Here is a 27,355-nt window from a genome sequence, read left to right on the forward strand (position 1 = left end):
TTCTCCTCAATGGACCTCTTGCAGAAGGCAGAGTAATATAAAGAAAAGGAAACATGTAACAGAAGCAAGTAGTGTTTCATATTTTCAAATGGTCTAACAGGAATGGAAAGCAGAGGGGTTCCTTCCTACCCACTGCCCTCAGCTAACATTCACCCTGAGAATACCAAGGAAAAACGACAAGTTTACTTAAAAGTGTCTGTTGTTCCTGCAGAGCTTGTGTTGCTTAGGATTTATATAAGGCTTCACTTTTGCCCTGGAGCTTTTGTGTTGACAAAGCATCTTTCAACCAGAAACAAAACAAAATAAAACAAGCAAACAAAAAACCACAACAAACAAACACCACCCCACCCCCCCCCAAACAAACAAACAAACAAATAACCCACACACACACACCACGCAATGCACAGAAGTCACCACAATCATTCTCCAGCACAGCTACTTCTTCCAGCGTGGTAAGATTAAACAGCAATACCATACAAGAGCACAGGATCAAGGAACAAAGAGAGCAGAACAGAAGTAAATTACTAGTATTTATTCTCCCAGTAAACAACTGAGTAAAAAAATCACATTTCCCTAGACACTAATCATCATTCTTTAGTGAAACCAAGATGGAGTGAAACTCTCTCCCAACAATCATCACTTTTGGTATTTCAAAAGCAAACTTCTCTGAACACAAGAAGGGTATCTTTCAGAGCTTAAATGTTCCTTTGGTAAAAACGTCATCTTATTTTGGGAGAAAAGAATTGCATCATTTGTTAGATTGCATTAAAAACGCAAACAAATAAAGCAACAGATGAATGTCAAAGCAACACAGTAGTGGTGGTCTTTGGCTTAGTTTATGAACAACCAAATTGTATCATGGCTAAAGTCTGTGTTGGAGAAATCAGGTCTTAACTGAAAATGTTTTTAAATCCAGAGGAAATACCCTTTGTAGCACATGTAAGAATGTAAAGTTTATAATGGCAGGAAGCCCTGCCAAAAGCTTGCAGAAAAATATTCCCGTGCTACTAGACAACCACGAGAGACAATTTTCAACTTGCAAGAATGGGATGTTTCCCAGAGCTTTGTGAAATTGTTAGAATTTCCATCTTATCATTTTGGGGTGATATTTAAGCATTCAAATCTTGTGCTCTTCTAATTCAAACAGAATTTGGCACCTGGAACAATAAAATTTTGTCTACTGGTCACAAAAACTTTATCATCAGTGTTAACACAACTAATTCCAGTTTACTGCTTTGTCTTATATGGATACTACAGGGATGCAAGTTGCTAAAATTATGCCAGATTAATTTTTCTTAGGAGTCCTGGCTATTTGTCTGTGTACATGGCTGAGAAGACGTTTTGCAGCCCTTCCCACTTCCCTTCAGCATTTTCAAACCTCTAAGAGAAAATAGACACAAACCACTTCGATAGACAGAGGGAAATCTGTCACCTCAAACAATGGCTTTGTAATAGTGCCACTAGTAGGTTCAGCCTTGGACAATAGTTTATCTTTTATGTCACCTAACTACACTAACAGTAATGCTCCATACGATATGCCTTCTATAAAAGCTGTCCAAGCCAAATCAGGCCATTATCTAGACACCAGTATACAACAGTGTCTCTTCCATTGGCTTTGGGCTGTGCCATCAGTGTCACTTGGAAGGGCTTACCAGGATTATGAAACTGTGATTGCACATAAGTAGCCAACAGAGACCTGACCCACTCGACCAGGTAAGAGATGGTCGTAAATCATGTGCGCTGTATGGGATTTACAGTGCCAGAAGTTCTATATGTGCAATCAGGCCAAGGGGCTTCCGTTAAGAATGAGGGCTGGCATTTAAGGCAATGAAGCTGGTGAGGGGCCTGGAGCACAAATCTTATGAGGAGCAGTTAAGGGAACTGGGGCTGTTCAGCCTTGAGAAAAGGAGGCTGAGGGGAGACCTTATCACTGTCTGCAACTACCTGAAAGGAGGTTGGAGCATGGAGTGTATTGGTCTCTTCTCCCAAGTAACAAGCAATATGATGAGAAGAAATGGCCTCAAGTTGCACTGGGGAGATTTAGATTGGATTTTAGGAAAAATTTCTTCACAGAAAGAGTTGTCAGGTACTGGAACAGGCTGCTCAATGAAGTGATGGAGTCACCATCCCTGGAGGTGTTTGAAAGACACATAGATGAGGTTCTTAGGGACATGGTTTAGTGCTAGAATTAGGTTACGATTGGACTCAATTACCTTAAGGGTCTCTTCCAACCAAAATGATTATATGATTAAGCTTTGGACTCAGCCTCGGATTAGGGGAAAATTCTGCAAATTCTGGCTATTAGAACAAGATGATGAAAATCAGATTTTCTCCTCCCTGGTAAAAGCCCACTGCTGGGGGTTTAGCAATGTCACCTCCATCAACATCTGCCTTGCCTCAGCTTCCCTCAAAGCAAAAGATGATGGAACAGGGATTCCCAGGAACCAGACCAGGGCAGCAGTGCCAGAGAAGGCATGTGACACAGCCTGACTGGTGACAGCAGATGTTATCACCTCACATCCTTCCCTTGGCTCAAAGCCAAAGTGCCCTCAAGCATGGGGTACTGCTGGTAGCTTATGATACCAGCCAACCTCCCCTCCCAGGTCTGCCCCTGTGGCAAAGCTTAACCCATAATGACCACTCTGGGTGTCTGTTTGATGGTGTCACTGCTGGGTACCAGGGCAGAGCACCTGGGCACCGGTGGTCCTCTTACCAGCAAACCTCAGCCCTTGAAAAGGGCTCAGCCCAGTGAATAAGAGAGATCTGGCAGCACTCAGCTGCCTGCAAGTCCCTCTGAATGTCCCTGCGAAAGGAAACCAAAACACATTAAAAAAACTGAACGTGTGGTTTATTATATTTAAAATGCTATTTGTCTATAGAGTTTAAATATGTCTGTCACATAGTTAACAGTAAATGAATGTAATTTTACATGTTCAGTATTTTGATATACGGTACAGGACTACAAGTGTGGTAAGGGAGCATGGGAAATTAATATTTCCTTGATGCATGTACCAAATCCTGCAGCACCACTTAAAAGCTTGGAGTAAGGACTCAAGCTGCAGTATTACAAGCGCTACTAAATAAACCAAGCAACATACCTATATTAAACATTAGAGAAACAAAACAAATGACACAAGGGTTTAATATTTAAGATTTGATACAGGATTAAAATACTAATATTTTTAATGTCCTGGTTTCAAATTAATAAATATAAAAACAATATAAAAATATACACCGGTTGAATAAAAGGATGCACTGAGTAAGGTTAGAAAGCTAAATTTCACTTTCAAATGTATGAAGGTATGTCTTTAGGGAGAGGATTTCTGTGTAGCTGCGACTGGTCTTTCGGAAGAAGTCCAAGCTTGTGAGCTGTTCGATGTCACGCACACGTGCAGTGTGCATCTTAAGAAGATCTTCAACCCACTTTGATTCATCCTCCAAGCTCTGAAATGTGAAAAAAAAAAAACCAACCAAGTTTCATAACATGTCATGTCAAAAGTCAGCTCTGAAAGCAAATGCAACTTTTCCAAAGATTGGGTCCGTTTGGACAATCTCTGTGCCCTATTCAAGAACAACTAAGGTAAACAAGTTCCACAAAAATGGATTTTAAACTTAACATGCAAGATGATTCCCACAGTTTTATTTTGTGACCCTGTTTAGGATGGGGTTGAGAAAATGACCATAGTTGTCTGGGAAAAGACGGCCCTACGTTGCAGGTGTTTCAGAAGAACAGCCATATGCTTTTAGAAGATACATTGGTCGCTACATACATTTTTATCTCACAGAAAGAGCTCCATATTAATCAGTTGTGTATTACGAAAGCCAAAACTCTAGGCTGTGTAGCTTTGAACCTGCATGTTTTTCTCATCTGACCAGCACCTTATTTAACACAACTTTATTTTAATCTTTCCACTTTACTATCAGGAGACCATTATGGTTCGTTACACAGTTGGAACTATGATTTATGTTGGTACCTGTAAAATCCTATTATCAGAATATACATGTTATCCACCGAAGGAAAAAAGACTTTCACTAAGCACTTCCCAATTAGGGAAAAAAAGAAAGTGATGCTGCCAGAGTGGTTGCTGCTGTGTGCCTTGTAACTCACTGACACATCAGAAAATCAGCCCAGCAAAACGCTGCAGTTCCTGGCTGTTTGAGTGCATTAACCAGCCCAGTGACACGTTCCATGAGCACTGCGGCCAACCCTGGGACGGCACGGCAGGGAGCGGACGTGGGAAAAGGACAGAGTAAACAGGACTTTTAGCCTCTCAGGCTGGTACATCTACGCCACTGTCAGGGAAGCAAGTTAGGAAAGCAAGGTTGTGCCTACAGACATTTGGATCCCATGTATCTTGGAAATCTGACTGATAAAACTCTATTTCTGGTCTTGCTCCTGAAAATGAGCCCCTTTCTGACTGTCTCGGCCAGGTCCTTCTGCAAAGAGATCCCTCACCCTTCAAGACTAAGCTTCAGCAATGCCAGAGCCTACCCAGCGCAGTAGATATGCCACAGACCAGGCTCTGGGTCACCCCACAAGGGCCAGGTGGGTGAGCGTGATCGTTTGCACAGAGAGGACATCAAGTACCAGCTAGGTCACAGCTGGCTGCTCTACAGCAAAGGTCCATGACCCAGTCAGCAATTGTCTGTTTTGAAGCTTTTCAGCTCCAAACCATGTTTCCTCTCCAGGTCGCTAGCAACCTGAGGTCCAAAACTAGGTCTGGAACAAAAAAGAAAGATGCCAATTAAGAGGGAAGAGAAGGGATCGTGGAACACGAAAAGAAAGATGCCAATTAAGAGGGAAGAGAAGGGATCGTGGAACACAAAAAGAAAGATGCCAATTAAGAGGGAAGAGAAGGGATCGTGGAACACAAAAAGAAAGATACCAATTAAGAGGGAAGAGAAGGGATCGTGCCATGCTCCAGGAAAGCTGCGGCTGTTGGAAGCCTCCAGCTCAGACTTAAGCCTGGTGATCAGGCTGCTACTCTGCAAATAGGCCTCAGCAGGGTTGTTACTGCAAATGCAGCCACTGTGACATTTGTTTTGTCTTCAAGTCTTCATTCCGAGCAGGAAATCTGTATTTTATAGAGCTCAGAGGGAAGTCTTGTTGCTGCAAAGCTCAGTTTTTTATTATAAGGAGGACTCCTAAGAGCGTGCGAAAGGTCTGCAATATGAATATATCACAGGACTGTGAGGTTGTTTTTAAACCAAGTCCAGAAAGACAGCATTTGCATGACCCCAGAAAATCAATCAACTGATTAGGTTTTAGTTTTTCCATTCCATAATTGGTCCTTGAAATCTCAGGTCCAGCAGCAAGGATTTTAAACACAGTGATCAGCTACCATGTTATTATATTACTGCAGCATGACAAATGAAGTGTATACATTTAAAATGATCTTTTATCTATCTGTGATGGTTAGTCTTACCTCAATAGTACAGTGAGTCATAGAAGGAAAAAACAACAGAAAACATGCAGATAAATAGAAACAGACAATCAGTTAGAAGGCTAACCTAAAAACCACTGGAAAAGATATCACATATTATAGAATGTCCTTAGTTGGAAGGGACCCACAAGGATCATCAAGTCCAACTGCTGCCCCTGCATATGACAACCCCACAGTTCACACCATGTGTCTGAGGGTGTTGTCCAGTCTCTTCTTGAACACTGTTAGTCTTGGGGCCGTGACACTTCCCTGGGGAGCCTGTTCCAGTGCTCCAGCACCCTCTGGGTGAAGAGCCTTTTCCTAATGTCCAGTCTAAACCTCCGCTGGCACATCTTCCTGACATTCCCTCGGGTTCTGTCGTTTGTCACGAGAGAGAAGAGTTTGGTGCCTGCCCCTCCTCCTCCTCTTGTGAGGAAGCTTTAACCACAATGATGTCTCCCCTCAGTCTCCTCTTCTCCAGGCTGAACAAATCAAGTGGCCTTAGCTGCTCCTTCCTCTCCACTAACTTCATACCCCTCTTCTGGACACTCTCGATGTATTATGTACAAGAATCTCTCTGGATATCAAATTACTAGCTGGAAAGCTGAACATGATCAGAGTATAAACAGGTGGGTGAGGAACTCACTTAAGAGAGAAATTTAAAGGTTTTGCTGAAAGGGAAAATAATGATCTGGAAGAAGTTTCTAACAGGGTTCCTGCAGCTTTGGTCTTGGAAAGGATTTTGTGTAGTGTCTTTATACATGCTTGGGAGCTCCTGTGAACACAGAGGAAGACCGGAATAGCATATTAGAGGATGCAGATGGAGGAGTTCCTGGTATAGTATGAAACTGGGTTATTCACATTGATGGCAGAAATGTCTGTTAAGCTGGGAGCTCCTCTAGGTGAAACAGCAGATAGATGGTAAGGACCTGGGTGTACTGGTTATGCAAGATTGTGAACCACCATTATAACCCAGCTGTGGAAAAAGCAAATCCTACATAGTATCAGTGGAGTTGTGTTCAGTGGAAAGAAAACCATTTTTATTTTGAGATCTCAGCTGAAGTACTTTGTCTCACTTATGTTCCAGACCAAAACAGATGCATACAAAGGCCACTAAAATGCTCACCCTCTTTTACAAGAAATGCAAAAAATCCTGGGTCTCCCATGAATAGAGAGAAGTATATGCCTTGAGAATCATCATAAATCATCACTAGGGTAAATCCCAAAGAAGCCCAGTGAAGGACTATTTAAGCCATAGAAAAATGTTGACACAAGAATAAATGGGTATAACCTCACCATGAATAAACACAGTTTGGACATGGAACATATTCAAATGAGAAGAGCAGTGGTGTTCTCCAACAGCCATGTGAAGAGAGAGGAAGTGTGTGCAACAAGAGCAGAGTGAGGGGAAAAGTTTATGTTTCTACAGATCTTAAAACAAATCTGTGGAGAGGTTAAGGAAAAATTCTTATATTATCCCATGCATTTTATCCATGAAGTACGTGAGGTTTTACACAACCAGTTCTTTGAACCAATATGACGGAACACCATGTGCAAAAGTAAGACTGATGATGCATTTGAATGGCAAAATTTTACCTAACTGTATTTTCATTCAAGAGGTACATTTAAATATTTTTGGAGAGGTTCTTTGCTATGTAAAAACCACAGGCCAGTATCTGCTGATGACCTTGTCGTAGCACTGAAGTTCATCCCAGAACTGTAAATAAACACATCATAACTAGCATGACCTACAGAGGAAAGAAGCCTATGTTGGAATATAAGAAATCAAAGAGTAAAAGAGGCCGTTAGAAAGTAGCTCGTAAGAAAGATTTCAGCTGTTCAAGAGGACCATGGCACACAATATAGGGAGGAATAAAATTGACTTTGTTATAAAATTACATATGGGCAGCGATACAAGGACAGAGGCACTAATAACTGCCAGATTAGTAACTTCCAGATCACCAGCTGGACCTTGATTCAGAGGAAAGCAGTCCAGAGGAAAACCACGATGAAATATAGGTAGGACTTTCCAAGACCTCTGGTGGAAGACATCCCTGCCCAAAGCAGTTAAGCACCTAAACAGGGTGAAGCCAGACCTGCTTAAGAGAGACAGATACTGCTCCAAAAACGTGGTTTTAAAAAGTGGGACCTAAAAGCAGGCGATGTTTGATGAATGAGAAAGAGACGGCGTTCCAGGTGAATTGTGTGCAGAGCTGGAATGACTATTTCTGCCTGTAGCTGGAACAGGAGTCTTAACTTTTTGTGCCAATACAAAATTCATAATATTAATGCGTTCATTCAGGAAACAGTCTCCTGGCAGCCTATAGTGAAGCGTCTGTGTGCAGGAATCTGCACAGCTGTGTAATGGGAGAACAAGTTCAGGCGGAAGGACAAGTCTCAGCAGAGCTGCCTGGGGACTGCTGTCCCTGCAGAGCGCCGGGGGGGACCCAACCGCTCTCCTGCCGCACCATCAGCTGACGAGCGTGCCTGTTACTTTCTGCAGTGCTGACCAGACCAAAGCTTTTGTACTTCACCAAGATTCTTATGCTATAGGATCTTGCATCCTGAAAGAAGATAGGAAAGGAACCAGGAGGATGTCTGGTCATCTCTGTTAGTAAGAATCCAAACTTTTCCCTTGGATCAAGACATGCTGGAAACAGCAAGAGCTGGCACTCTACCCTCAGCAGGTTTTAGCATATAGTTTTAATACTGTGTGGGTTGGATGTGCTGTCTGATGCACTAAGATTGCCATACCAGACAGATGATATTGTACCTGCATATGGAAACAGTCCTCAATAAAAATATCAGGCTGGCTGCCAGCACAATGCATCTACACAGACAACCTCCCCCCAATCTGCTCTGAGGTTACACTGATAGGGTCTGCCAAAACACAGAAGCCTACAGGTTGTTTACTGCCAGCCTACTGTATGTCAGTTCTCCCGGACAATTTTAAGTGCAGGAATACTTCCATATTTTCTCTGATATCATGGAGGAGTGCTTTTGTCAAATGAGTTGAACATGATACTTTCTAGAGTCAATACTCTGTGCTTTCATTGAAGACATCAGAGAGCACTAGCATCTAATAGCAATGGGGTTTCACATGCCTCAAGGATATATTTACCACAGGGCCAGAGTAGTGCAGCAGAACTTACATTGCAGCTCTCATCATTGTCAGGCCGGTGTGGAAGGATGTATGAGAGAACAGAGAGTGGTCCATCACACTTGTCGGCTGGCTGAGTGAAATCTAAGCAGCTGGTTATGATGGCATAGTAATGAGTAGGAACGGGGATGGCACTGCCTTCCACAAACCTGGGGGAATAAAGCAAGCGTTTATCCACAAAGAATAAGCCTGTCCAGAAGAAGGTTTCACAAACAGCATGGTGTTTCCTCCCCTACGTGTGAGGACACACGTATGTTGTTGAGATGTGTTTGATTGCTAAACACACTCTGCAAATGAGCATTCAATTAGCTCATGTTTTGATATTGTGCTATAGCAATACCACACACCAGTGCTGAAAGGTTTCTTCAGTTCAGAGACACAGAGAGAACGCATTACTGAATTAATGGAAGACTTGAGTACCTAACTCAATAGCACTGCTGTGGTTTGCTCTGATATTCAGTTGTCAGCTTCTAAGTTCCAGAGAATTTTAGAGAAAATAATTTATTTGGAGCATGATTCAGCTTTATCTCAAGGATGAATGAACATTTACTTCCAAAGTCAAGGTGAACAGTAACCTGCTGAATTGCTATTTTCTTATTTTTTACCACTGTCCTACCTACAGGGGCATTCACTCTTGATGAACAACAATTTTAGAAAGAGAAAATTGTATCTCCTCCCAGAAATTGAATACTATGTAGGCAATTAATTAAGATAAAGCCGCCATCAAGAGGAGCAACAACAAACCAATTTAAAGACAAACACTTACTGTTTTATTTTGTCGGGTGTGTCATGTAAACCATCATAGTCATAGTCAAAGATTGGCCCGCTTATAACATTGACTCCATTTCGTTCAGTGGCATATCTCTTCACCAAAACCCTCTGGAAATAGTTCCATACCTCTGTAAGGAAGAAAAAAAAAAAAAAACTAGGCTAAGTCAAAACATGTCAAGATTATACACTTGGGGTTTTTTTTCATTAAAATAAAAATCCAGTGGACATCATTCACACGACAGCAGGGGAAGCTGAAGACTAAGCATTACAGATTTACTGCAGCTTCATTCAGTTTAGTCAATAAAGCCTATTGAGACAGTTGATTTTTTTCCCCCCCAAGCAGTGATAAGGGAAATGCACGGTACCACTCCCAGGCTGGTATTGCCATAGACATTGCACAGAGAGCCTGCTATTCCCTCACCAAGCAGTAGAAACAGCTATTCACATGTTTTTGATGTCCCTGTAAACACTTCCTTTGTCTTTCTTATCTAGTTACAGGGAATGCTGCTGTGGTGGTGGTGTGGGTTTTGTTTTGTTTTTTTTTTTAATTCTATAAAGGAAACAGCACCATGATTAAAAGCAAAACCCAAACATTTTAAAAGAAAGGGAAATACAAAGGTCATATTCTTCCAGTTAAATTCTCATTAAATGTCTGAGTTTTAAATTAGGTGCTGTCAAGGATAACCAGATTATGGAAAGGCATCTCATCACAGAAGCTTTTGGGAAGAGCATGACACACTTTCTTCCACGTGCCCTACTCAACCTTAACAAGATGCTTGCAGAGATGGGGAATACACTGCTATCTCCAGCTACAGTGTTCTCTATCTGGTTTTGGGGGGTGGAGTGTGGTTGGTGGGGTTTTTTTGTTTGTTCGTTTCGGGTTTTTTTATGTTGTGGGTTTGTTGGTTTTTTTTTGGAGGGGGAGTGGTTGTTTGGGTTTTGTCTTTTGTTTTTGTTTTGTTTTTATTTTAACACTAACAGAAGTGTGTGTAATCAAAACATCTCAGCCTTGTAAAAGGTTAACTTTTGTCTGCCTAGCTCAGGCAGTCAAGTCCGTGGTTTTCTGACACTGAGGGCAACACCAGCCTCAGCAAGTTCCTCAGAACTCCTTGTCCTAAGGCTGCTCAGTGCCACATGAACTCCCTGCCCCACAAGCAATGGTCAAACAAGAACCTCAGCTGCGGTAACCACTTGGCCATAAGTATCACTCTTCCAGCTGCTTGCTCCTCCAGTGCTTCAGCCTTAACAATAAAAACTGCCCAAGAAGAAAAGTGGGTTTGGATTTTTTTGTTTGTTTGTGTTTTTCTTGTTCCCCCCCCCTAAGTTTTCCAGATGAATCAGTTCCCCACTCCAGTTCTCACTGCCAGTGCAAGGGGGTGCAGCCCAGGGGCATCATCCTGCTGCTCCAGCAAAGCAGGAGCTGCATAAGCCAGACTCACTGCAGGAAAGATGGATGCCGAATGATTGCCTGGGGGATGGGATAGCGAATTAGTAAAACAAAGCAGAGGAGGGGACCTGTGCAGCCAGCACTATCACCAAAGCCAGCATAGCATAAAACTGCCACCTCAGATTTTCCCTGTTGTGGCAAAAACTTTGTATAATGAGCTTATAATCAGCTCTCAGCATTGCAACCTGCACACAAACAGTGGTTCATAATTCCCTAGGAATGATATTAGTTCCAGCATTTGTTCTCAGGGAATCCTTCATCTGCTTGTGCTGAAGAGGAAGGCCACCAGGCAAAATGAGCTGCTGCTGCTGGGTTGTTCTCCTATGATTAGCATCTCAGCTAATTTGCTTAGACTAACATTAGCATGAAGAGCATTTTTATGAAGTGATTTGAGAGTGGGAAATCCCCAATAATTTTGCAGTCTTTAATCAGTTAAGTGTCTTTGCTCAAATTTCCAGCAAACATTGCCACTTGTTCCTACTCAAGAGGTTTTTCAGTTAAAAACACTCTTTTCTGGTTAAAAAGAAAAAGCCTCCCATAGGCTTTGATGTTTATCCAAACCTCTCTGGCCTAAAATCTGAATTGGAAATCTCACAAGAACAGGCTCTTGAGATTCTTCCAAGTCTTCTCGATCCTTGCCAAGGCAAAATTGCCACCAGAATAGTCTGATGGTTTTCCTACCTCTTGGCAAAACTAGAGAGAAAAAGAGATGTGCAGACAAAAGAAATGTTAATGCTATATCCCTGCAGCATTGAAATCTTCAGCTAGGTTTAAGTCATTCCTCATTTTCCATAAATTGGTTTCCTCTTCCTTTTTCTTTATAGGTAATAAATATGTTTGGTCTCTCTCTAAGGGCATGGATAGAAAAATCCAAAATAATCGCTCATTCCTGAGCTGCAACAACATGCTAAGTGCACACTCCCAGGCTTGTACACGCTCCCAGGTGGTTTATTGAGAAGTAAAACCATGTTGCCCGAGTACATTTTGCAGCAGCTTGGGCTACAGACAAGAAAACCTGAATGGTCTTGTACAAACTGCATTACTGTGGCATGAAGCAAAACTGCTGAACTACAGCATGTCTGTGCTCTTACCTTAGCCAGGCACCAAGGAACATAATCCTTTCTAAAAACTTAAGCCTTTCTTGTGGTATTTTGCTTGCCCCTACCTAGAACTGGTGTCCACATGTATTATCTGCTGGCTACAGGTAACTGAACTGTTCCAAACTTCTCCCATTAATTCATTCCATAGTCCAACATACATATTAAAACAAAACAAAACCAAACAAACCACAACACACATATGTTGGGAAAGACAAGTAAAGCCATTGAAAGGGCACTTACTTTTGAAAGCAGGATACATTGGAATGATATTTGTTATTAGAAAAGCATCATATTTTGCTTCTGCAGAGGAACTTAATTCTGAAAGCAGTAAAAAAGAAAAATGTTAATAAGGTGAAATATCAGAAATTCAAATAATATAAAAATGTTTTGAAAAATGGCTTCCGAGAGAATGCTGTCCGAAGGGAATACTGTCATCTAAACAGCAATCTGAATGCTATATTGAGAAGTGCACATTATATGCATAAAATTAGTCTTTAATGTGACGGCTGAGCATGGAAAGTGAGGATTTTATCTTTGCTTCAACTATCAAGCAGTTAAAAATATTTTTATAGCTCATCAATTTTCGTAGTCTCAAAAGTCAGAGAGCTGCCCTGCAAGCTTTTACAAAAGAGCCAAACAATTTGCAGGGAGAGGAGTGCGGGATTATCTTCTAGCAAGCCTCTGCACCAGAAATTCCATATCGCAAATCCACTATAAAATATTTCAGTCACTGAGTGAGGAAGGCAGAGCAATGAAGTTCACAACTCTGAGACAGTTGTGTCGCTTAAACATTTACTAATCCCAGAAGATCATTGCTCCAAGACTGAGCCAGTGTAACTGCACCAAGACAGTGCAGGACGCTCATTCACACGGATTTTCTGTTAATACTAACACTATTTCTGTAGGATGGCAGGAATTTTTACAGTATGCAAGAGTCTCATTTTGATTTTTAAATTAAATATATGTTGATCCTACTGCTGGTTGAATTAAAAATGTAAAACTCTGACTCTCAGTTCACATAAGCTGGTCTCTATCCGCTGACTTTAAAGGGCCAGTTTCAGAAGATTGTCTTCTAGCTTGTACTTCAACTCTCTGCAATTCATTTTTCACCTTTACTTATTAACTAAACTGGGACACTTCACTGTTTCGGTGCATGAGGCAGGGCACTGGTTTGGAGCATCTCTCGTGGAGCGGAGGGACCAAAGACGTGATGGCAACTTGTGGCATTGGGCCCTTGGTCCTCAGCAAGAAGAGTGTATCCACCCCCTCGAGCCCCACATGTGACACTGGTGCAGGAGCAGTCCCTCTGAGGAGAAGACATCATGGAGGAAGAAATCACCCCACAGTGGGGGGAAATTAAATCATTCCTGCCTATATTCTTTCCCAACTATCGCAAAAAAAAGCCTTAGTCTGTTTATATCTGGTGGGGGGAGGGTTTCGTACCTAGCATTTTCTCTAACAACAAAAAAACCCCTACAAAACCTCTAGGTATTAAAAAGCTATCTGAACTTACGAGGAGGGAAAAGGAAGCCGTAGGAGAGCTGTTTGTCGCCTCTGTAGGCTGTGCAGCTCTGACTGTTCCCTGGAGAGATGCGGAGGTCGGGCCTCACACAGCTGGCCAGATGCTCTGGGACACCTGAGACTTCTGCCTGCATTAACATTGCCAGAAATGAGAAGAGAAGTAATTCCAGCATTTATGGCTAAAAGAAAATTATTTCATACAGTCAATGGATTACATGGAAGGCCTTGTATGGAGTAAAATAAACCACCTAGCTGTACAATGAAATTCTGTTCCTGTATCTGCTGCAGATCCCCTCCTTCAGGTAGCTGACGTCATCAAGCAAAACAATTCAAATGAAGTAACTGATTACTCCATCATCATAAAACAAACTCCCATCATGCAAAACTTAAAAAGCAAATGAAAAGAGGAAAAGAAATAAACAATCCTTCTGCCTTAGAACTCTTCCCTCCTGAAGGAAAAAAAAGGATTTTGGCATTTTTTACAATGGCACTTGACATGATTTCTGGTGGGAAAAATCTGCTTGAGGAAGGGGAACTTTAGGGCTTTAAGAATAGAGGTAATGGACAGATTTGCCCAGGATTTCTTAAGCACTTTTTCAAGAGCAAAGACTGCACTGACCTGTTTGGAGACAGTGTAGGACGTCCAGAGAGGCATCAGGAATGTTTCACTGTAGCCACTTTCAAAGTCATGGTGATGCAAGATGTTGTATTTCGTGCGGTACAGTACTGCGGGGCGCCCATATAGAAGATGTTTCTCTACAGATCAGAAGAAATTAGATTTACACTGACTACTGAAAACTTTAAAGATGATAAAGTAATACATGCTGGTACTACAGTGATCCTTAATGAGATACTGACCCTGAGTAACTGCTAAGGGAATCTTGTAACAGAGAGAGCAGCAATAGTTTCAGTAGTTTGCAATAGTTTTGCTTGGGATCCACCTTCCAAGCTCACAACCCACTTGGAGGCTAAAAGTCCCTTCTGCACTTGAAAGCTCATTGGGTTTATAGCATGGAGACAGGATGTTTCTCCAGCCAAAGGGTCTCTGTGTCCACATTTCAGTCATACATGTGGTAATAAGCACTTTTATTGTTGCTTTAAATCAGCACCTATCCCGTCACTTCTGCCACTCTTCTCCAGACTTTCTCTCCTTCCTATGCTTTTTTGTAAAGTCCCTCTCAAAAGGGAGGCAAAAGTGCTCACTTACTAAGAGTATGTTTTTTTCACTTTTCCGATACAGATGATGATCTGAAGACTGATGTGCTATTTTCTGCCAGTAATATCAAAGAAAACAAACATACAAACAAACCCTTTTCTTAAATTTGGCTACAAAAAGACACCCCCACCTCTGCAATACTTGCTTTTCTTCTGTCTTGGTGATATGTTATGGTTAAATGTCCTTAGATACCTCTAACAGGCTTGTTTATAAAAAAGGAAAAACATCATTGAAAGAATAGAGGAAAAATATATTTCCTGCCTAATCTTGCATTGTGCTGCCCGGTTCATTGATTTTGATAACCATTTGGCAGACAGGTTTGGCTCGCTTTTGGAAATCAAAACATAGAAACACGGAAAGTCGCCTAACACTGCTCACAGATAGGCATGTAACCTGAAAGAAAAGGGCATGTTTTACTGGTGTTTGAGTCCAAATAGAGGATATTTTTGTAGGACACAATAAATAAAAGTCGGAAAAGCCTTGTTTAAGCACAAAGATGATAAACTTGCTTTATTCAAGTGAAGCTTAAGTCATCTTTTTCTCCTGTACATGAATAACTTCAAATAAATACGTATGAGGTAGCATGAGGGAGGAGGGAATTACCAACTAAAGGCAGGAAGATCCAAGAATGGGTGCTACAGCCTGTCATAAAATACAGCAGCAGTAACTTGCAAAACAAAACAAAAATAGCTTTTATTAACTGAGGCACCAGGCTCTTACCTTCTGTTCCTTTGACATGAAAGCGCTTGTTAAGTTCATCCAACTTGTTCTTCTCAAGAACAGAGAAAAGGAACAAGATTAGAATCACTGGAACATTCTGACATCTTGTTTTACTAGGCATGTAGCAAAGCAAAACTAGCACTATAAAACAATCACAATATTTTGTTTCCTGTTTTACAAAAAAAAACATAATCATTCCAAAAGGGCACAAACACTTCACAGGAAGGATCTGGGGAATTCTAACAGATCAAGTCATCTCAAAATAGACCCTAAACACCTACCTTATCATCACATGTACATCCTATATCAAAATCAGATGCAGAAGGTAGAGCAACAGGATAGAGTGGTTTAGCAACTTCATCTGGCACAGTTGGTTTATAAATATTGGCTCTCAGCAGGTGATTTAAACTTCCATGGGTGCCATTATTAGGAGCAGGCTTCAATCCAAGCAGATCTATGGAACCACCAAAGACAAACGATGATTAGATGGTAAACATGTATTCAGCAGCATCTCTACTAACCTAAGACATTTACTTGCAATACTGTTTACACTGACAATAGGTTAATGAACACTTTTAATATAGTAAAAATACTAATGTTTTGTCCAAATCATAAAATTGCACATGCTGCCTGAATAGTATGATGGTCTTTATGACACAAAGGTTAATTTGCATCAAGGCACTAGAAAACAGGGGTTTTATAACTATTCCTGCAGCTTCCAGTGCAAACCTACAGTCAATGTCTTGACCTTACACCAGCCACCTGGAACAGAGTGTTATTAATCACCTGCTTTACAGATGCTCCGTGAGACACACAGGTACAGAAGCAGCCTCTGAACAGAAACGACCTTCCTAAACTAATGAGGTGTGGACACGACACTGTTGTGGTGCATATTTGGTCTCTGCCAAGGCACTCACAGCAAAACTGTGGTAATGGCTTTTATTGGTCAGCTGCTGGAGTAGAACAAGCCGAGGCACCTGAGAAGTGCCTTCAGTGCTCCTGGCTAAAAGGCAAGGGCTTGGGAAGGGGGGACTGGAGAAAGGATGCTGGAAGTCAGGTTATGAGCTCATGGGTACCCAAACAAAACCTGGCTAGCTAAAACAGAGTGTTTCTCTTACAACTCTTCAGGCAGAGAGCTTACCACACATTACGTTGTAAAGTTCGATATTTTCAAAAGGAGGTACTTTGGTCTTGTATTTGAACGTAGGGCCATAACCTATAAAGACAGTCTTAAAAAATAAGAGAGACAAGAATACAAAGAAAAGCATTAATAAGTAGGGGTTTTTTTTCAGTGAATATTGACATTTTAGAGACTTCCAATTTCTTCTGCCTTCAATGACCCTCCCACAAAGGTTACTGCATTTCTTATACCTGCATGCTGTTTATCTTGTTGTCATAGCCATGGTCTCCATGGAAGAAACATTTTCCTGTTGGTTTCTTGTAGACATCCACAGCTTTCCTAAATTGAAAAGATATTGGAAAATTTCCTCAAAGGTGTAGGTATGGCGGCTGACCGGGCAATGTACTTTGGAGGTAGGAGGGATAAGGTCACAGAACAGTGCATTGCTCATCAATCTTGATTAGCAGTAGTGGGGACAGGAGGCTCATCCAACAACCCCAGGGTTTCTCCCTCTCTTCTCACTATAAGAGGGTACAATCTTAAGAGCCAACTCTTACTCATTGATAACAACCTTAACATCTATTTACTTATTTTCTTGGACTTTCTCATATCACATCTTCTACAGACTGGAGATATTTTGGATCACACTATTCCAATCCTCAAAAGGCCAAAAGAGGGTTCTAAGAAAGCACTTTTGTGATATTACAATGCTGCAAAGTCCTTTCACCTGTTTGCCTTCCACCCAATAAACAAACAAACAAAAAAACAGGGAGCAGAAACAAAGCTGGAGGGAAAAGATAAAGATTGCAATGAAGACAAATAGCTGAGAAAATACATGCTGTATCATAGGAATGCTAATTATCAGCTTGTTACTGAGTATTTTCTTTTAGAAAATATGTGGAAAAATAAGTATCGTGTCATAGTACCAGCTTGTTCCAGAGTACATTTTACAGTTTTATGAGGGCCATGTGCAGGCAATACATGTAATGGACCAGATTATCCTACAAGTCAATTTCTTCATCTGCAATAAAATGATGTTCAGCCAAAGTTTGATTCTAGCCTTGCAAATTACTAGAGTTACAGCAATCAGGTCTGTAACTACCATTTTCCTGGCTGTGTATATACAATTAATTACGTTACCAAAGGTATTATTGGTGAATGAGATTTCAGAAAATGAACAAATAAGCCAAAGAAAGTCTGATGTAATTAGTAAGAAATTACTAAGTGTGAATCAACTTGGGCCATCCCATCAGTTCCAGTAAAGTGCTTAAAACTAAAATTTTATAGGCCTTAAAACTCAGAGTATGATTCTTTGAAAACCCAAGCCGCAGAAACTGTACGAGGCAATCAGCCAGCCAGCTTGTAGAGTTATGCAAGAAAGCAACTGGGGTTTCTCTTTCACTGCTTCAGCAGAGCGATCCTTGCATAATTCACAGAAAGATAAGCACAGATGTTAAAAAGCACTTACAACACACAGTGTGTTTGCCTGGCAGCTATATGGGCAAAAAAAGCATACTATAATTTAAAGCTCATAACAGACTACCATGAGCCAAAAGCTGTGTCATCTTCCAAGAACCAGAGTCAGCTTTATGCATGAAGACCCAGCCGTTCTCATACTGTAATACACAACATGTGTTGGAAGACCCAAGCAAGAAAAAGAATATGTGTTAAACCAGAAAGGGATGCACAACTCATAAAAAAAGGTTACACATCTCCTGTTCACTCTATACATTTTTGTGTCAACTTGTTTTTCCTTGCTCAATTTTTAGCTAAGAATATTAAAAATTACCCATATTTTATTACTGAAAATTCAGAGGTGTATGTGGAAGAACAACCCAAAACAGGGTTTTCTCTGAGCTAAAGCATCCTGTTTTTCTGTGGATTTCCTTTGCAACACAACATTCTGCTGGCACTTTGGTGTCCACCCTGCCATACCCTTCTACATGTTCTCAGGCGTTCACCCACTCTGCGAATATCTCTATTTTCTTTCCATTCACGCTTGTCATCCACGCAGCCTCTTGTTCCCTAACATCCCCTGGTCACATGTGCCTTCCCCTCCCTCTCATACTCCCTGCTTCCTCGTTGGAATATGCTTGCACGTCATTAAAAAAGCTTATCAGCTCCTGTACTTGAGCTAATCAATCAAAACCCATGCAACTGCTTGAAGAAACCAGTCTGGTTTTCTACCCCCTGTTCAGCTTCTGTTTTTCCCAAACAATTTTGTGTTTGGAATCACATGTCCCTGCACTAAAAGTGATTGAACTTCACCAGGAGTTCAAAACTCCTCTTGCTCACAGGGTACAGGAGCAGGATGCTGACAGACGGGGCAATCCCAGGTGTCTTGTTTCCTCAGAAAAAACAACAACAAAAAAAGGCTGAAAAATCAGGATGGAAGCAAAAGCAAGAGATTACCTTGCCACATGCCATTTGCGATCCACCAGTAAATGGACGTCCTCAATTCTTCGGTTGTAAGCATAGTGCAAGCGTTTAGGCAGGTGCTGTTTCAAGTAGGGCTTGAAGTGCTGGTCTGGCTTTCTACACTGAAAAATAAATGGTTACAAATGACACTGCTGTCAGTTAGCTGAGACACACATAAACCGTGAATTACAGAAATCAAGCTGTTATGGTCATTACTGATGACGTCTTGAAGACAAAGTGTACATCTAGAGTACATGGGCCAGCCCTTTCTGTGCAGTATTTGCGTAAAATCAGGGCCTGGGGAGTCATTCAAAGATATATTTGGAGAGTTTCATTCTCATGACAGTCTTTTGAAAGCATCATGCAAAACATCACACTTACTTAGCTCACAGATGCATTTTATTCTATATTGGACCAAAGTTTAAGTTTCAGAGGAAAGCTGAATGCTCAAAACACATCTCGTCTGCAGATATATTTAAAGCCATCTGGTTAGAAATTTTTAGAATTTTTTTTTAATCAGCTTTTATTTCAAACATTTTTTTTTCCTTTAAAAGCAAGGTTATAGTTGAAACCTGTCAAATGAAGTTTTTCAGTGTCTTCAAAATGCTAGTAAAATATTTACCCTAAAAGATTACTTTCCATTTCTGAAGGAACGAATAAATAGACTCAATTCAGGGAGTCACGACGGTGAGGGAGATTCTGGCTTTGCACTGCCCAAAAAAGTTATAAAAGCTACTACAGCAGCAAACAGTGGGATTTATGACAAACATTAATCTGCACTCATGAAGGGCACCATTTAACACTCTTTATTCGTGTTAATGGTTGGTTTTCCTGCCTAAAGAGTGAGAAGAGAATGCTCAATAATGCCCTAAATTAAGATGCGAAGTAAGCAGTAAAGTACAGACAGAGATACCTCCTAGTCCTAAATACTTACTGTAAGGTTGGCAACAATCACTTTAGGGTCATCTGTTAAGCAAAGAAAAAAAAAAAAAAAGGCAAAAATATAAAAGATGAACAATTTGCAGAGAAACACAGTAATAATGTAGTTTTACAGCAGCATTTTCCTAAAACTTGGCTGATCTTTACTAAAATTATACCGTATATATCAGATAAAATATCCTGAATGTGAACTAAAGTTTAAGTGTGCATACTTAGTGATATTTTAGTTGCTTAGGTAATGTTGCTCATGTTTTTATGACTTGGAGCTTAGCTTAATATTTATCCAATTTTCTGAAAACATATAATTTCAAGTCCTGTGACAGCTTTCCTTTAAAATCAAAGTCATCCTCAAACACAAAGGTTTTCCTTGAATAACTTGGAAAGCACATTTGAATGCCAACATACACTTCCTTAGAAGCAGAGTAAGGTAAATATGTAGCATTTTTTGAGTCTTTTAACATTTCATAGACTACTACAGAGTAAGTGACAAGCCACAGTAAAGTATTCTGGATATGCCTTTGCACTATTAAAGGGACATATAAGATGCAGAAAACCCAAAACCAGCAATGGCCCACACTAACTCCATCTTCTTCCAGAATGGTGGAAAAAAAAGAAAAAAAAAAAGAGAAACAAACAACATTTGTGAAAATCTCTTGCTTAACTATTATTGATTTGGCTGCTTAAGGCACAATCTGGCTGAGCTTGAAATGAGCTCTAGTGAATCTCAAAACACAAGCTACAGGCTTATCCATTGCGAAGGTGTGTCTGCAGGCCTGAAGGAAGTGTTATCGATAGGAAAATGGAGGAGGAGTAAAAAAGTTGGTAATTTGCCATTTAAGGGGGCAAATTCCAGTTTTAAAACTAAGGAATATGTTTCTTTGTTCTGTGTTCAAACTGCTGATTTATAAGGAATTGCCAACATTCAAAGTAGGCAGCTGTGGACAGAGGCCAAAAGAAGGCAATGATATTGTGGGAACAGCAACAGCATGACTCAGAGGTCAGTCAGAGTAGCTGGTCTTTTTGGAAGATATTGCCATTCATCCTCCAAAGAAAACTGGGTTTTCTCAGCAATTTGGGAATTCAAGGATTGAAAGATTTAAAAACAAAACAAAACAAAAACCAAACTTCTCAGAACTGAAACACAAGTTTTCAGTAGACTGTGAAGTGTAAGAATTCAGTCTTTATGCCAGACTAGTGAGTTTCATCAATGTACAACACTATTTTCAACAGATTGTTACACACTCGTCCCGTATTCCTAGAGCATAAATACCCAGGTAAAATAGCTTGTAACAAAATAAATGCATACATAAATCAGTATCTAAGAAAGTTTTAGCACATTCTTACAATTTCTGCTACTACTCTTAAAATCTTTGAAGAACAATTTTTTGTGAAATCTGCCCTCAGCCGAAGTATATCTAAAGTATATTGAGGGGTCAACTGGCTGCCCCAACCATCTGATCTTCCCCTCTACCAAATGTTGTCACCCCTGCAGCATATGTTGCAAAAAACATGGTTAGATTATGAGTTTCACAGTTTGCATGTTAGCTTAAACTGCTGGCAAAGCCAGGTTTGCCTGAGTATGCTGAACCAGAGCAACCACAGCACTGGCACAAGCCCGTCCTAGTACCACTGCCCTGAACGCAACAGTCTTCAGCAGAGGGTAGCAGGGGCAGCGGGGTCTGAAATACTTTAAATCACAGAGTCAGCTCCACCAGGACTCTTACTTGAGCCCTGAGTCAGCTAATCAAAGATCAGCTAATACCAAACACCACATCAGGGTGAATTTCTAACAGCATGGTACAAAAGAGCAGCAAGTTCTACTGTCAACGTTGGCCCTGAATCCATGCTCTAAATCTCCCTTATATCCTTCAACATCCCCAGCCTGTTGCTGTTTAGCAACCCACGCTGCTTCTTATCTGTGCCAAAAGTATGAAGAAGCTACTGAATTCAAGATTAACCATTCATTTTTTTCCATTAGCTCAGAAAATATACCAGATGCTTTTTCCATATCCAATCCATGCAGTGCTGAGATTTCCCAAGTCCCATTTTTGATGACAGAGGAGACAAGTACATGAATAAACTCATAATGACATGTTAATTGGCATGTGAAACTGGCTTCAAGAGATCCCATTCCTTGCTGTAAAAGGATGGGTTTAACCCAGAACATGTCCCCCCTTCACTTGACACAGCTCTACCACTGCGGGGTCTGTAAACTACAGACTGGGAAGGGGGCAAGTGGGTGGTCTTCACTGGGCTTCCCTCTCAATGTCCCACCAATACACTGTGAATGTACACCCTTTGGACAGCACCAGCCCAAGAAAGGGATGAAGTCTATTTCTCAGGACATAAGGGGTACAATTTAATTAACTTACATTTTAGGTTATTGCTAGACCTAGGGCGAATTCGGCCTAAAGATCCCGGTAGCAAAATGATATCTTCCACATTTGTCAGATAGTTGCTTAAAAATTCAGTTCTTTCACATGTAGTGTCTTCCATCCCTGTGGAAAGAAAATGCAAAATTAATCCAGCTGGAAAACAAACATGTTTTCCAAAACAGCACAGAAAGCAACCCCAATCAGCCTATGTATTCTTTTATTTTGAATGACTAATATTATTTTTGTTCTTTCCAGTCATCTAATTCCATCACCAGTCACTGGCAGGAGCCAAACTAGGGATGATTTTAGTACTTGCCTACACAAGAGAAATACCAGTCTCAACGACATAGAAACAGTCACCATATATACCATGTGTGCACTGACACAACTGTAAACTAAGCTCATGGAAAAATCTGTCTGTTTCTAGTTTAATGTACTAATTTGGGATTTTTTTTATTTTTTTTTTTTAACAAAGGATTTTAAGAGAAGTCACATACAAAAGGTATTGTCTGTTGGTGGTCTGTTCTAAGGCAGTCACAGATAAACAATTCTCTCCTACAGCTGTTTGTGGTGGGGAGGAATGTATTGCCAGTCACAGGCAGTTCTCTGCACCAAACTGCCTCCCCTGGAAATCCTTCCTGTCCCTTACCCTTCTCGCCCCACAGCCAGAAAGAAGGCATATGCCATTTTATTGCTTATGTAGCAGTCCTTGTGAGACTTTCATAACCAATGATCTAAACAAAACAGGACCTTTGGTAGCATCATTTACAAGTTTTGCAAAAAAACAGGTTTATCTCAAGCATGGTCAGCTTTTCTTTCTGCAGCTTTTAGATCTGCAGCTTTAGATCTGCAGCTTTTTCTTTTCGACGTTGCTAGTATTTACTGTTTCTTCTACTGTAAAGTTACTCCTGATGTCCAAAAGAATGAGACCTGTCAAATAATATCTCTGCTTTTGGGTGACTCTCCATCTGACCCCAAAATATCTTTTTACCACTTTCCTTCTTCCTCCATTATTTTGATGACATTTTCCATCCAAGCTGGACACCGTCCCTTACAGGTATTCCAGTCTTTCTTGTAGTAGGATAACTTGACCCACTAACCGCCATGGAAATGTCTCTCAAGTCCTACTCCTGTCCTCATGAAAAGGAAAACAGTGCTACTAAATATTTTCCTTCCATAAAAACTGCCAAAAAGTTTACTCTATACACATTATAGCCTTCCGATACATGCAATGAGAGCTTCACTATAAAATAGTTTTGCCAAGTATGTTTTGTCACACTCAAGCACTTATTTCATCATTATTAATGAACTGAAGAAATTTAGAAACTGCACACATTACTATAATGTTAAGCTGTTTGTAAAATAGACTGTGAAAACACCAAAAGAAGCATGAGTAAAGGTTAGCACTGCCAGTAAATACCCAGATCACTCTTATAAAAGAGAAGTGTCCTCCAATGACAATTAACAGGTGAACTGAGTGGCCAGTCTGCACAAACTGGCTGGTTGAGGGGATTTAAACTACCAGAAAAAGATCAGTGCAAAAATATCTTAAATGGAACTTTCATTTAAGCCACCTATTATATGTACAGCAACATGGCTCAAGCATTTATATACTGATAAATAATATTGTTTATTTTACCATGATCACCAACAAATATGACATTGACACATCGATGTAGTTTCAACTGTTTCAGTCCATCCATTAGCTGTCCGACTGTCTTGTCAATCTCCCTCAGGGGATTCACCATCATCTGTATAAAAATGCAGAAAGGAAATAAGTTAATTCTGTCATTGCAATATTCCCCTTTCCTCTACAAAGGGAGGTGTTCTGGCAAAACTCTGACAGGCCATCCAGGTCAAGAGGCAAAGCCTTGGCTGAGCTGTTACACCTGCAATTGTAGTAGCATTTCCTTTCCTAGATCCACACTGTGATTGCGTCATGAGAAAACCTTGCTGAGACGTTGACACAAGAAAGCACGAGATCTTTATGGCTGATCCTAGGCCTCCCATGGACATGTGTACATTTGGTAAAACTAAGAATAGATATTAGAAAAATGCATGTGACTTTGGGGTTCAGTTTGTTTCTTATCCACACATTTCGATGTATATTTTAAAAAAGCTATTTTATGTGAACATGAAATGAAGCTTAGGACTTGGCATTTGTATGCAAAGTCACTTAATGAAATTTTCTTCGAAGGACACCTGACAGGAGGATGACAGCATGCAAGTCACTGGAGCAGCACACGGGGCTCAGAGGGAACGTTCTTCAGCTTCAAAGCCAAGAGTTTTCAACATCCCAGATGACATTTTTGGCAAAACTGTCAGAAGGCCCCATCAGACATGGATGCAGCACTGCGACTCCTTCAATTAAGTTTCTTTTTCATCAAGAAACAAAACAGAAAACACCAAGACAAATTCACAAGATTGCGTTTGCAGCTATAAGAAAATAAAAGATTTCTTTTTACCAGATGGCACATAGAAGGGAAACTTTTTAAAGTCATATTTTAGGCAGAGGGCTCTGATTTTGTTTTGGCTTTGAGAAGAAAACATTTGTCACTATATGCCAACTTCTCCTCACTTGTCTGTTTGATTTGGCGGGTCCAAGTATCTGCAACAAAACATCCTCCTAGCGACAAACAGAATGCTAACAAATTTTGGATGAGAAAGACACTAGATTTTGGCAGAATTTTCTGAGAAGAAAAAACAAACACCACGTTAGCTTGACCCAGAATGAGATGGCTCAGAAATTCTCCCTCTACCTAAGTCATAAAGCGATGGATGTTAAACAAATCAGGTTTCAAGATGAGACAAGAAATATCATCTCCCATGTGGCACTATAAATACATGGAGAAGTGGCTCATGGGAGGTGGAATCACAGTGGGGAACAGGAGGAACAGTTTCTGCAACATATGGAAGTGGTTCAGGCAAAGGGTAAAATTTTGAAATATTTTAATTCAGGAAAGCCTAAGTAGTCAGTTTAGTTAAAACTTTGAAACATTTTGAGTTTAGAAAAAAATGAAAATTGTCTATTTCATCGTTCTTCCACTCTCAAATACAAAGAATTTCTTCAATGACTAGGAATTCTATTTTTGTGGAACTCTATTTGTATATTATCAATCATACAAGGAAATATAGTTTTTACTCAGAATCCAAAGCTTATTCAAGGAAGCTGCAAATCCAGATGGGTTTCCCATTAATATTTACTTGTGTCGGCAAGCTTGAAGCTTCTTTAAAAAAAAAAAAATAAATAAAGCAACAATACTTCCAGAGATTTCAAGGAGTTCAAGCGATGGTAATTTTGTTTAGCTACCCTCTTCACCAATTTAATCTGTAAACCTGCAGAGACATTTCTAGGAATGTAAGAAAGTCAATATAAATGAAAAATCCTGTTCTTAAAAGAAACAAGAAACTCCCACAGAAAACCACGAAAAAAACCCCAAACCTCCAACTTTGCAGTTTTTACCGCTTGACTGTGTTCAGAGCCACTCTCAGAAAGGCCCTCACCAATATTTATTCATCCCATTGCATTCTGTCCCTCTTCAGTTTTTAAATTCAGCAGTCTTTCATTATGCTATAAGATTCTCTCACATCCTTCCCAAAATGGCCTTCGCAGCCTAAGGCTGGTTGTAGGTGGCACATTCTGGCAAGGATTCTTCGTGTGGATGTGCTACTCTTGCAGCTCATGTTCTTTCCCAGATGCAGAGTTATTGATAAAAAATAAAACTCTTCCACTCTTTCTACACCTAATATATTGATATCAAGACTTTGGAAGGCTGCAAAGAAACATTTTATCTTTCAAGATCTATGGATATCTAAGATGGTGCTACAAGAAGGAGTTGGTACTATTGTGAAAGCATTGGGTATGGCATCTGAGACATACAGACCACAACTGAATTTTCTTTTGAGTTTTCCCATAGAAGAAGCTTGATTGGAAGGAAGAATTTCATTCTATCCTTGCTTTTTTTTTCTCAACTGGTAGGATGCAGCCTGTACTATATTTGATTGCTCTCAAACAGCACCAGAAGATTAACTTGCAGATAAGATGGGAACTATTGTGTAATAGTAGGATTTTTTTTCCTGAAATAATAGTGATAAATTTTCACTGTTGACTTATCAGGAAGAGTCCTTTAGGGACCCATTTTAGATAACCTTTTTATCCAGAAGAAGAAAGGGAAAAAAGCAAGAGTTGCATATGCTCACATTGGTAGGAATGTGTCAAGCTATCTGCTATACTTCATGCCAGAAGGGTATAACTCGGAATGGCAAATTAATGAGTAATGGCAATATCATCCATGGCCATTATCAGTTCTCCTCTCAGATGTATCTGTGTTAAAAGTTCTCTGAAAAAATTCGGTTTTCTTATACCTGATAATTTTTAATGTGTTCCTGTCTGCCATGCCTTTAAAGAACTGGTCTCAAAATAGCTGGTTTTAGTTGAGTCACGCAACAAGTCAAAAAAGAACCCCCACAAAAAAAAACTATTGAGGTGAGTGATTAGAGCCTCTTGTAGGATACAGTGAGTGTTAAGGCTTTTGTTTAAAGCCTAAAGGATGAATATTTAGCTTGTTTATTTGAAGACTTTTTGAATTACTTAGTTAAATATCTGAAATTAATATAGTACTGAAGTGGCCTACGACCCCTTCTAGGCTGTTAGTGCCAGATGGAGAAAGCCAATACACTGAGGAATATACTTTTCCTCCACTTGCACCTTTGCCTAGCAAAGCAATTTCTATTTGATCTTTTTCTTGTGCAAACAGATTATGTACCACTTGTATTCCAAATACAGCATCCAGAAATCATGTAATCAAGAATCCTCTACCCTCCAAAGTCACGAACTGGCTTTAAGATATATTTATATATTTTTTTAAAAAAAAAAATTTTAAAAAGTTCTTTCCCTTCCAGATTTTGAGTCACATTTTCAGGACTTCTCCACAACCACGACGTCTAGACACAGAATCTCAAATAATCACCAGGCTTCCGTGAGCTGGGGACTTAAGCAGGTTACAACATATTGCAGAATTTGTAATAGCTCAGAAGGGTTAGCAACACTGGTAGTGTCTTCCCAGGGATTTATCTGACACTGCCTCCAGCTGATGGCTGGATTTAAAAATATAAAGAGATTATATAGATGACTTTCCTTAGTGC

General features: G+C 40.2%; 1 protein-coding gene across 16 annotated transcripts in view; it reads right to left on the minus strand.

Moving 5' to 3' along the window:
• Positions 1-2,831: 2,831 nt before the first annotated feature.
• ENPP2 (ectonucleotide pyrophosphatase/phosphodiesterase 2) overlaps positions 2,832-27,355 on the minus strand; it is a 69,296-nt gene continuing 44,772 nt past the window's right edge. For 9 of the 16 annotated variants that reach the window (XM_021294247.2, XM_065054316.1, XM_021294248.2 and 6 more), the window contains 14 exons: positions 23,850-23,961; positions 22,208-22,333; positions 19,831-19,862; positions 18,891-19,018; positions 16,730-16,817; positions 16,500-16,587; positions 15,640-15,812; positions 15,359-15,410; positions 14,042-14,178; positions 13,415-13,550; positions 12,142-12,219; positions 9,350-9,482; positions 8,576-8,732; positions 2,832-3,444 (listed from right to left, as the gene is read on the minus strand). In XM_021294247.2, the coding sequence (XP_021149922.2) occupies positions 3,274-3,444; positions 8,576-8,732; positions 9,350-9,482; positions 12,142-12,219; positions 13,415-13,550; positions 14,042-14,178; positions 15,359-15,410; positions 15,640-15,812; positions 16,500-16,587; positions 16,730-16,817; positions 18,891-19,018; positions 19,831-19,862; positions 22,208-22,333; positions 23,850-23,961 (1,611 nt within the window). In that variant the 3' untranslated portion in view covers positions 2,832-3,273. The remainder of the gene's footprint in view (positions 3,445-8,575; positions 8,733-9,349; positions 9,483-12,141; positions 12,220-13,414; positions 13,551-14,041; positions 14,179-15,358; positions 15,411-15,639; positions 15,813-16,499; positions 16,588-16,729; positions 16,818-18,890; positions 19,019-19,830; positions 19,863-22,207; positions 22,334-23,849; positions 23,962-27,355) is intronic. The other 7 variants (XM_065054318.1, XM_065054317.1, XM_065054324.1 and 4 more) reach the window with 1 other exon arrangement.

Source organism: Columba livia, chromosome 2 (assembly GCF_036013475.1).
Source record: "Columba livia isolate bColLiv1 breed racing homer chromosome 2, bColLiv1.pat.W.v2, whole genome shotgun sequence".
Lineage (NCBI taxonomy): Eukaryota > Metazoa > Chordata > Aves > Columbiformes > Columbidae > Columba > Columba livia.